The 12,099-nt window shown below is 47.4% G+C and overlaps 1 protein-coding gene across 5 annotated transcripts in view; it reads right to left on the reverse strand.

The window, feature by feature from the left end:
* Positions 1-12,099, reverse strand: part of fkbp10a (FKBP prolyl isomerase 10a) — a 367,658-nt gene that overhangs the window by 290,552 nt on the left and 65,007 nt on the right. For all 5 annotated transcript variants that reach the window (XM_089122621.1, XM_089122620.1, XM_089122623.1 and 2 more), the window contains exons 5-7: positions 10,211-10,400; positions 9,886-10,031; positions 5,371-5,560 (exon numbers count right to left, since the gene is read on the reverse strand). In XM_089122621.1, the coding sequence (XP_088978747.1) occupies positions 5,371-5,560; positions 9,886-10,031; positions 10,211-10,400 (526 nt within the window). The remainder of the gene's footprint in view (positions 1-5,370; positions 5,561-9,885; positions 10,032-10,210; positions 10,401-12,099) is intronic.

Below are 12,099 nucleotides of genomic sequence, written 5' to 3' on the forward strand. Positions count from 1 at the left end.
AAGGTCGGTCAGAAATCTTGGAGTAATCTTTGATGACCAGCTGACCTTCTCAGACCACATTACAAAGACAGCTTGATCATGAAGGTTTGCAATGGGAATGATCAGGCCTTTCCTTACAGAGCAGGCGACACAGCTTCTTTTTCAGGCCCTGGTTATTTCTAGGCTTGATTACTGCAATGCTCTTCTGGCTGGAATTCCATCATGTGTAACTAAACCTCTACAAATGATCCAGAATGCTGCTGCTTGTCTTATCTTCAACGAGCCCAAAAGGGCCCACATCACTCCTTTCTTCCTCTCCCTGCACTGTTTGCCACTCACTGCTCGCATCAAGTTCAAGGTGTTGACATTGCTTACAGATCGACCACTGGCTCAGCTCCCTCCTACTTTCACTCGCTCCTACGAGTCTACATCCCTATCAGAAGCCTACGATCGATCAATGAGCGACGACTCGTGGTATCATCACAAAGAGCCACAAAATCACTCTCCAGAATGCCCAACGTGGTCTCCTGTTCATGACATATACGACTTCTCGCACACTGGCCTATTGTGGCTTTTTCTTCTCTTACCTCGGTCTATTATGGCAGTCTTTCACAGCCTACACAGATTTTCATACTCCTCCCTAATGTGGCAGTCTTTCACAGCCTGTGTGGCATTATTCACAACACTCCAGACATGGTCTAATGGTTAGCTCTGTTTAAAGATTATAAATCCTATGTCAATGTCTGTATATTTCCGATAAAATAATCTATTTTCTTTGCCCAAATATTTTAGTTTCTCCATTCAAGGAATACTCTAACTGGTAGGTATCAATTTCCTTTCTCAGTTCTTTTGGGGAAGGCTCTGACCCTGCCGTCAATTTCAGGCAGGAACTGCGAGTGTCTTCTACCCTACGAATTTGGATTAATCTACGGATTTGGATTACGCCAAAGAACTTTAACATTTCATTTGTATACAAACTGTTAAATAAATCTAATTCATACTTTCTCTTGCCTCCTGAGTCTTTCTGGTAGAAATGGAATGTTCCTCTAACGTTTAAAAAATAAACCAATAACTAATACAACCTTTGATTTTAATAACGTATTATTAAATGTTGGAAATAATATTAACTAAGATTAACAAATGCTGAAGAACTATTGTTCTTTCTTAGTACATGTTAATGTTAACTAATGAACCTTATTTTAAAGTGTTACCAACATTCTTAATACTTAAAAAAATGTTTTGAACTTTCAGAAAACATTCAGAAATAACGTTTTCATAACTTAATGGGAATGTTGGAAAAAAGTTATAAGAACATATTTTCGTTATTTGGGAATATTGTTCCAAGAACGTTTTCTCTCAATATTATAAGAACATCAGTCAAGTGCAAATAACATCATAAAGACATTCCGAGAACGTGGTTCTAAGAACATTTTCACTCAACGTTACAAAAATGTATTTTAACTATGAAAACATTGACTGAAACAAGACTGTTCCAGAAACATTGTCAGAAAGTCTTTTAATTTGAAACTGTAGTGATATCATTTCCGTTCTCAGTGCGTCATTTCCTTATTACCGACTCTGCATTCTGTGGGATGGTAGCCCTCGTGAGCGTAACATAAGTTTCATTCAGTAATAAGATGCAAATATTGCCATCAGACTTGTTTAGATATTGTTTACTGTTATCTGTTTTTCCTGTTAAGTGTCACAGTCGGTCGTCTTCACCTGTTTTGTCCCGTCATCTGCACCACACTTCCCCGGATCCTTTTGTTCCTCTCCCGGACTCACTCCCCAATCAGCCACCTGTTCCTCGTCCTGTCATTATCTTTTTCACCTGTGTTCACCCCTATTAGCCTTATTCCTCTGTGTATTTAGTTCAGTTCAGTTTGATTCTGTTTTGTCGGTCAATGTTCTATGTTACGCTGTGTACCCCGTCTTCCTGCCTGTTTTTGAATTAAATGTCTCTTTATCGAGATTCGGAACTCAGCCTGTTCTTCTGCCTGCACCCGCACCGTGACAGATTGACCGACCCAAAAGCAACATGGACGTCGTGATCTTCCGGGGGATCCCCTACCCGGTCCTGCGACCCCGGTTACGTCTCGTTCCCCGTAACTCTGCGCTCACCGTCAGCCCTGCCGAGCCCGCGCTCACCGTCAGCCCTGCCGAGCCCGCGCTCACCGTCAGCCCTGTCGAGTCTGCGCTCACCGTCAGCCCTGCCGAGTCTGCGCTCACCGTCAGCCCTGTCGAGCCCGCGCTCACCGTCAGCCCTGCCGAGCCCGCGCTCACCGTCAGTCCTTTTGAGCCAGAATGCTCTTCACCGCTGGTTCCGTCCAGCTCTCCAGAGATTGTATGCTCTTCACTGCTGGTTCCGCCCAGCCCTCCAGAGACTGTATGCTCTTCCCTGCTGGTTCCGTCCAGCCCTCCAGAGACTGTATGCTCTTCACCGCTGGTTCCGTCCAGCCCTCCAGACAACATGGACGTCGTGATCTTCCGGGGGATCCCCTACCCGGTCCCGCGACCCCGGTTACGTCTCGTTCCCCGGAAGTCTGCGACCACCGTCAGCCCTGCCGAGCCCGCGCTCACCGTCAGTCCTTTCGAGCCAGAACGCTCTTCACTGCTGGTTCCGTCCAGCCCTCCAGAGACTGTATGCTCTACGCTGCTGGTTCTGTCCAGCCCTCCAGAGACTGTATGCTCTTCACTGCTGGTTCCGTCCAGCCCTCCAGAGACTGTATGCTCTTCACTGCTGGTTCCGTCCAGCCCTCCAGAGACTGTATGCTCTTCACTGCTGGTTCCGTCCAGCCCTCCAGAGACTGTATGCTCTTCTCTGCTGGTTCCGTCCAGCCCTCCCGAGACTGTATGCTCTTCACTGCTGGTTCCGTCCAGCTCTCCAGAGACCGTCCAGCCTGCCCCAGTGACCGTCCAGCCAGCGCCAGAGACCGTCCAGCCAGCGCCAGAGACCGTCCAGCCAGCGCCAGAGACCGTCCAGCCAGCGCCAGTGACCGTCCAGCCTGCCCCAGTGACCGTCCAGCCAGCGCCAGAGACCGTCCAGCCAGCGCCAGAGACCGTCCAGCCAGCACCAGAGACCGTCCAGCCAGAGCCCGAGACCGTCCAGCCAGAGCCCGAGACCGTCCAGCCAGAGTCGGAGACCGTCCAGCCAGAGCCAGAGACCAGGATCCCGCCCAGCCTCCCTCTCCCGCCTCCTCTCATCTGTCCCCGTTCTTCTCTCCTGCCCTTCAGCTCCCCTAAACCAGCCTGGTCCGTGTATCCCCGGTTTTCGCCTCACTCCGCCTCCACATGGACACTTCCTCGGCCCTCTGTCCCATCAGCTCCCCCGTGGCTCCTACCTCCCTCAGCTCCTCCATGGCCCCTCAGTCCACCAGCTCGGCCAGGCTCCCTCGGTCCTCCGGATTCCCTTCACTCCCTCGTCATCCTCCCCTCACCTATGGACTTCCTTACTTTGGCTCCGCCCCGTTTTGTCACCCCTTCGGTTCAGTTGGACTCCTCACTCCCTCCAGTCACCCGTCAGCCCTCACGCCCTCTGACCTCACCGTGTCCCTCTGTGCCCCTGTCGTCACTTCAGTCACCAGAGCCTACGGTGTCACCTTGGTCCCTCGGTCCCTCCTCAGCACCCAATGTCATCTGTCCCTCAGCGACACCCTGGTCTCCTCTCCCATCTGCTCCGCCCCTGTCAGTCGGCCCCCTGGTGTTGTCAGCCCCACTACCATCGGCTCCACCAGGGGTCCTCCCTTCTTCTGCTCCGCCCTGGTCTCACCCTCCATCTGCTCCGCCCTGGTCTCGCCCTCATCCTGCTCCGCCCTGGTCTCGCCCTCAGCCTGCGCCGCCCTGGTCTCGCCCTCAGCCTGCTCCACCCTGGCCACGCCCTCAGTCTGCTCCGCCCTGGCCACGCCCTCAGCCTGCTCCGCCCTGGCCTCGCCCTCATCCTGCTCCGCCCTGGGGGGCTTCCTCCTCCTGACCACGCCCTCCACAGCCTCCAGGGTGCCCACCCCCCCCTCCCCATTGATGTTATGGCGTGAGGCCACGCCTTCCGGGAGGGGGGAGTAATGTCACAGTCGGTCGTCTTCACCTGTTTTGTCCCGTCATCTGCACCACACTTCCCCGGATCCTTTTGTTCCTCTCCCGGACTCACTCCCCAATCAGCCACCTGTTCCTCGTCCTGTGTTCTTCACCTGTGTTCACCCCTATTAGCCTTATTCCTCTGTGTATTTAGTTCAGTTCAGTTTGATTCTGTTTTGTCGGTCAATGTTCTATGTTATGCTGTGTACCCCGTCTTCCTGCCTGTTTTTGAATTAAATGTCTCTTTATCGAGATTCGGAACTCAGCCTGTTCTTCTGCCTGCACCCGCACCGTGACATTAAGTCTCTTACATGCATACTTTTGTGTATTTTGTTAGTTAATAGGTTATAAGACGTGTTAGACTGGAGATTGTTTCCTTTACACTCAGCTTCAGCTGTATTCTTTAGTGCTACATTTCAGTTATTATGTCCTTTAGTCCGATAGTTAAATCGTGTTTAGCTTCTGTGTCGTCTTTAGACGCGCTTAGAGTCTAGTTCCCGCTCTGAGCCCCTCACGTGTTGAGCGCATGGGGTGCAGTTGCGCTCGCTTCCACTAGAGGGAAGTAAAGAACACCGAATCCATTTAGAATGTAAATTTGGCCCATTAATCCCTTTGTATGCTTGTATATTAGTTATTTATGGCTCTTTTCGATTTATATTTGACTAAACTGATTTGTTTTAGTATTCTAATTCAATGTTTATTATCATATTGGATATTACTGTATACATTTGTACATATTCATACTTTGTACATCGTGATTAATATTATTTTATTTCTTGTTTCTTTTATAGACTACACACACGAATACATATTGTACTCTTTGTACACTGATGCCTGTACTCAAACTTCAATAATTCAAAGTTTGCTGGAATCTCCGTGCCCTTCTCCTTGACCGGAGCTCTGTCAAAAGAAACTGTCAGACCAGAATTATCCCTTCAGAGCATTGGACTCTATCACAAACATTATTTTAGTAACGTTTTTTCTAACATTTACATAACTTTTAAATAACTTTAGTGAAAGTTACGGGGACATTCCCTGTTAGCTGGATACTGACTGTTGTCAGACTCCTTGTGCATACAAAAACCTCTCTGGATTACAATTAATGGCAAAAGGAAAGTCTGGGAATGTAAACTGATATTTCCTACTGACATACTACAGCAAAAGACAGCCGAGCTGATACTCACCAGTTAGGGTAAGGGATTTCCAGAGATTCCAAAAGCTGTCATGTTAGCTGTTATGCTAGCCACAGGCCATGCTTGGCCATATAGTCACCTTGTTAAATTAATAAATAACCACAAGTTACAAATGGAGAGCACTTACGAAGAATAGAGACGTGTGCCATCCAGCAGAGAGCAGTTGTAGTGGTATAAAATCAGGTCATTTTCAGCACTTGTTAGGTTGCAGTCAGCTGGTTTGTAGGTCACTTTGATGTCCACTTGGTCTTTAGGATTGTGAAAGTCAATGACGTGCAGGTCAAAAATTAATACGGCAGATCCTGGGATCAGCTCACCTGAGAACATTTTTGTGAAGAATAGAGCAGATGAGAAAGAACTGGTCACATTGAATTTGAGGTATTCTACCATCAGTCTACTCAGTCTGAGTATACTCAGTTTTAAATTATTTAAATTTAATAGATATATTGAAATATATAATGGAGGTTAACAGAAATAAACAGCCTGTTCTCATCCCAAGGCGTCATATACTGATGCTTTTGAAATGCACATACATCCAATGCACATAGCACCCTTTAGTGTGCCCTTCTCATATTGACGCTAAAGGGTGCCATGTGCGTTTGATGTATATGCATTGTCAAACTCATCACTATATGATGCCCTAAGATGAGAATGCGTTAAAATAAAATGCCAAAATACAATATACTATCAGAAGGTCTCATACATATACTGTATATGAGACACCATGAACTATTGAACGTAACAAGTTAGAGAAATATCTTTAAGCATTTTATATGTACAACGCCTTACTTTAAATCTTGGGAGATTTAAAAAAAACTGATTTACATAGATTGGCCACAGAAACTTGAACTGCCACATATAAAAACGTCTCAGGTTACGACTGTAACCTATGTTCCCTGAGAACAGGGAACGAGACAATACGTCGAATGACGCAATGGGGAACGCCTCAGGCGTGATAAGTGTCTGAAATCAAATATCAACTCACAGTAATCAGGTTGACCGGTGACAGCCCGTGCATCATCAGCTTGAATGATGAGCGCATCAATCTGGATGTATAAGAAGGGCGCCTTGAAACCATGACAACATCCTATCGTCTGAAGAGACTGTTGCAGGCAGGCCCCGAGGCATGGCAACGAGACGTATTGTCTTGTTCCCTGTTCTCAGGGAGCATAGATTACAGTCGTAACCTGAGACGTTCCCTTTCGAAGGGAACTCAACAATACGTCGAATGACGCAATGGGGAACTAAATACCCACTCCGCCATGCTGAGGGGAGTGCATGTTGAAAAGGCAGTGACAACTGTCAGAACCAGTAATTCCAAAGAACACTGAAACCACTCATCCTATGTTACATCGGGCTGTCAGTGACAGCACTCCCTAGTGACTCCCACTCCCGGTCATACCCCAAGCTAATGAACCAAGAAAAACCAGAACGTAATAACGTGGGTAAATCTGGGCTAGCTCAAAGGCTTTAGGACCACAACTTCAAAATAGAAGGGGTCCCTTCTAGGGAGTGTGGCCAAAGGGACCCTCAGCCAGTCACTATTCAGGAGAATACTCCTCCTGAAATGCCCCCAGGCTGGCCTGGTGATCTGTACTAAGACACACAGTCTGGCCATAGCCTGTCCGTCCAAGACAGAGCCTCTGGAAATTGCCTAGGAAAGGCATCCAAAAACTGAAGGCCCGCAAAGCTGGCAGAAACCATCGAGTTTCGGATCACAGAGACGGGATCCTACGGAGAGTGTGACTCAACCTCAAAACAACGGGAATCGTACACTCAATCCACGAGTTTCCACCCAGTGCTCGCTTTTGAGCACTGAGGAAGTAAGAGAGGGATCAAAATCAGGAAGGTCAATGAGAAAAAAAAGAAAAAAAAGAGAAATGGATTTTAAAAGGTGCACAAGACATATTGTTGTATGACTTACCACAATAATAGGTGAAGTATGGATTTGTGTACTTCACTCTGAATTCAGGAAGGCCTGGTGAGCCCTGTAACCCAGCAACCACAATATGTGGGAGCTCATAACCAGGAAGGCCTGTTGAGGCCTGTAACCTGGCAACCACAGTGTGTGGGAGTTCATGACCAGGAAGACCTGGTAAGGCCTGTAACCTGGTGACCACAACCTGTGGGAGCTTACTCCACCAAGTGGAAGCTACTTCTTCCAGAAGTTAGCCAGAGAAGGGCGACCCTGTAGCCTATTTAAGTGACAGGACGCCTCTTAAAGTGGGACCCGAGGAAAGACCGGGGTCTGAGCCACATAAGAAGGGACCGAAGCATACCGCGCGTGACCCTTACCATAAGAAATGGATTTTAGAAAGCACACAAGACATCCCGTCATGTGATTTACCACAATAATAGGTGAAGTATGGGTTCGTGTACTTCACTCTGAATTCAGGAAGGCCGAACTTGAGGCCTGTAACCTGGCAGCCACAACATGTGGGAACCCATAATCAGGAAGGCCTGACAAGGCCTAACACCCGATAGTCCCAATGCGTGGGGAGCTAACATTCAGGAAGGCAGCTGAGGCCTGCAGCCTGACATGTGAAGACTCACAACTACACCTTAGCGACCACGATAAGTGGGAGTTTCACATTCAGGAAGGCCTGGTAAAGCCTGCAACCTGACATGTGACAACTCACAACCAGGAAGGCCAATGAAGCCTGAAGCCTGGTGACCACAGAGTGGGAGCAAAAGTGCTCGGGAAAGGTGGTGAGGCTGTAGTCTGGCTACCGCAGCATGTGGGAGCCCACATTCAGGAAGGCTGGGTGAGGCCTGTAAACTGACTACCACAATGTGTGGGAGCTCATAACCAGGAAGGCCTGGTGAGGCCTATAACCTGACTACCACAGTATGTGGGAGCTCATAACCAGGAAGGCCTGGTGAGGCCTTTAACCTGGCGACCACAGTATGTGAGAGCTCGTATCCTGGTGACCACAGTATGTGGGAGCTCGTACCAGGAAGGCCTGGTGAAGCCTGTAACCCAGCAACCACAGCATGTGGGAGCTCATAACCAGGAAGGGCTGGTGAGGTCTGTAACCTGGCGACCACAATAAGTGGGAGCTCATAACCAGGAAGGCCTGGTGAGGCCTGTAACCCGGCAACCACAATATGTGGGAGCTCCCACAGATGTCTCTCCGTGGCCACCATAGCACAGACGGAACAGCAGATTGCTTGGTGGCCCGGAGTCCCGCAGCAGATCGGTCTGGCTAGTGCTTGAGGACCACAAGGGTGTGCAGAACCGCACCTGCCTGACCTGCTGCCGTGTACGCTCTGTCATTCAAGCATGAAGATGTCTTGAGCAGCTTGGATGACAGGGTCAGAGCTCTTAGTGAAGAGGACCAACCAGAGGCGAGATAGTTATCAAACGTCTCGTCCACTGGCGGCATCGACACATATCCGTGCTCCACGGCTCCCTCCACAGCAGCGAAAGTAGCCCGCTGATGCAGATAGAGACGTGAGGAGAACAGATTCTTCCATACCCTCTCGATCCCAGAGTGGAGATCGGAAAGGAATGGAAGGCTCATCCGGGCTGGTGGCTTATGGGTGGGGAGGAACCAGCCATCCAAAATACCATGAGCGGGTTCCTCCCAGACGCGCCTCCACTGCAACTGCAATCTGTCTGTGGCGCGCCCCATAATGTCAACCAGCTCAGCGTACACTGGGCAGGAGGGCTGACATGGTCCGGTCTCAACCAAACTGACATCCTTTTCTATATATATATATATATATATATTACAGCCAACTCCTGCCCTGCCCGAAGAGAACAGTTACAGATTCACCAAAGAGAGAGAGCGCTCCTTTTCTCTCTTCTTAGATGTTCAACATTAATCTGTAAGTCACCCTCGTCAGCTGGTAGATCATCCGCGAGGTTAACGCCCCTCTCCCGATAATCTGCCAGCTCCATCTGAAAGCTCCACGAGCTCAACCGCCACTGAGCCTCAGCCCAAGTGGGAACCGGAACCGTGGGGTTCAGATGCCGCGCCCACTTCCCTCGAGAAGTGGGACAGACGAGAGCAGAGAGTTCTGAAAGGAAAACTCTCAGTTCGCACAAAAAACTCTTCCTGCGCATGCTCTTCTCTCAGGCAGAACACGCACAGATCGTGTGAATCCTCCGGTGTCAAATATCTGGACACAAGTCGGCACACTCGCGCAAAGTGTTTCTCCACATCTCTGCGTGCTTAATCGTTGATACTATCACACAGACAAGCAGTCCCTGAAGACGAAAAGATGTTGTCACAGTTTCAAGGCGCCCTTCTTATACATCCAGATTGACGCGCTCATCATTCAAGCTGATGATGCACGGGCTGTCGCCGGTCAACCTGATTACTGTGAGTTGATATTTGATTTCAGACACCTGTCACGCCTGAGGCGTTCCCCATTGCGTCATTCGACGTATTGTGGAGTTCCCTTCGAAAGGGAACTACAATTAGAAATTGAGTACATTTTGAATTTTAAACCATGAATACTTATTGAAACTAAACTGAAATCATAAACCAACAAAAACACAACAAAGCGTCCTATAACATTTCCAAATAAACAAAATTAATTAAAATTCTTAAACAATATTAAACATTTTAGCATTATTATGTTACATTATGTAAAGTGCTTTATTCCTCTCTTCTAATTTCTTTCTAAAAGTCACCTGATCCATTTTCTCCATAGGCCAGATGAGGAGGCACAGTGACTCGTCTCCACTCACCCACACATACCCCTTGAAGGGCTTTGTCCATACCAGCAATCACATAACCCATGCCAATAAATGTGTTGTAAGTGCTGTTTCGAGAATAACTAGGGATGTAAAAAAAAATCTATTGAAGTACAAAGTTGACATAAGTTTCAACAATCTTGTAAAATAAAAAGGCTCAGCATTTTTCAACAGCACTTTACACTGCACGTTAAACAAACAAAACAAACGCGCAATACTCCTTGTTATGTGAAAATATTTCTTTTCCAGATGAAAAACTTACCTTGAATCGAAGACAGTGCCATCTTGAAACGTTCCATTATAATGGTAACGTATGAAATCTCCCACCACTGCCTTTCTCTTACATGGCTGTGGAATCTTTTGAACCTCCACGTTCACATCATCCTTAACGTTAAACACGTCCACCAGTAACACATCAAAAATTACAGTTGCATATGGAGGGATCTTTGTACCTAAAGAGGAAGTTCCCTCAGACTATGATTCAAACAAATCATATTTAAACAAAACCAGGATCTTGTTAAGCACTGTTAATCTAAAAAGTCTACACACCCATTAAAAAATATGATGTTTTTGGGGATCTAAAAAATTAAACAAGGATAAATCATGCAATAACTTTTGCAACTTTAATGTGAAAATTAAAACCTATGCAATTTCACCAAAAACCAGCAGGGACCATAAGAACCAGGGCAGAAATGAGGGTGGGAGGAGCCAGGACGTAGACAGGAGGAGCAGGAGGATGACACCTGAGGATAGGTGGAAGGTCCATGGTGGAGTCTTGGTGGGGAAACTAAGCAGAACCAGCTTACTGACAGAGGTGAAGGTGGTAGAGTTAGAGACCCAGGTGGAGCCGAGGGAGCAATGAAGACTTGGTGCTAGGCTTAACCAGGGATGACTTGGATGCTTTGGACTTATGCAGAAATGAATTGGAGCTGGACTTAATCAGCAGAGAAACAGAAGACTTTGGAGCTGGGAGGGACCAGCAGAGGTGGTATACTTAAAGGGTTAGATATTTTTTATTAAATTTGAGAGCTGGATCACTCCTCCATAGGCTTTCTAAGGGATTGAAACTTGACGGCCCAGAAAGTCATTAAAGAAAATGTTTAAATATTCCATGTGACTACAGTGGCTCAAGTATAAGTTTATCAAGCGACGAGAATACCTTTTGTGCGGAATAACCAAAAAAAAAAAAAGACTTTATACGACTATTCCTTTTCTTCCTTGTGGGCCTGAGAAGTGAGTTCAACAGATTTCCAAGACGCATTATTACTCAAATGTAATAATAGCTTTTGAATCTACGATTGCATTATGATTCATTACATAAAAAGAACCGAATGTCATGGCTTAACTGAGTCATATAAACGTAGTATGAATTTTGAAACCTATAAATTTTTCTTAAACTTGTCTTCATTTTGTGTTAAAATTGAATATTATGTAGGCTATTATTATTTACAACTGTATTTATCCTTTACATAACCATGATGTCACAGTCCTTCGTCTGCACCATCCTGTCTGCGTCTCCAGCACTACACTTCCCATGATCCTCTCGTCTGCACACCTGAACTCACTCCCTCATCAGCCTCCCGTTCAGCGTCCTGTTCATCTGTATCACCTGTCTTCACCTCATTAACCCTGATTCCTCAGTGTATTTAGTTTCCTCTGTTTCATTCTGTCCTTGTCGGTCAATGTTTGATGTTACTCTGTGTACCCCGTCTTCCTGCCTGTATTCAGAATTAAATATACATTGTCTTCATTTGAACCTGGACTCAGCCTGTCCTTCTGCCTGCACACACCGTGACAGATTGACCGACCCAAAATAATATGGAATTTGCAGCCGTACAGCTCCTTCTCTTGGAGCAGGAGGATCAATCCCTCGAGGCCCACACACAGAGGTATTTGAACTTGGTACCTCATGTTCATTTTGATGACACAAGCCTCTGTGTGTTCTTCCGGGCAGGCCTAAACGCTGAAACCCAGGCACGCCTGCCCGGAGATGGGCCTCGAGGGAACTTCGCGGCCTATGTGGAGTGGGTGCTGGTGTCATGTGGATCTTCTTTCACCGTGGACGACGGCACCAGCCCCACTCCAACGCCAGAGACCGTCCAGCCAGCGCCAGAGACCGTCCAGCCAGCGCCAGAGACCGTCCAGCCAGCG

Source organism: Pimephales promelas, chromosome 18, assembly GCF_988280905.1.
Source record: "Pimephales promelas chromosome 18, fPimPro1.hap1.1, whole genome shotgun sequence".
Taxonomy (NCBI): domain Eukaryota; kingdom Metazoa; phylum Chordata; class Actinopteri; order Cypriniformes; family Leuciscidae; genus Pimephales; species Pimephales promelas.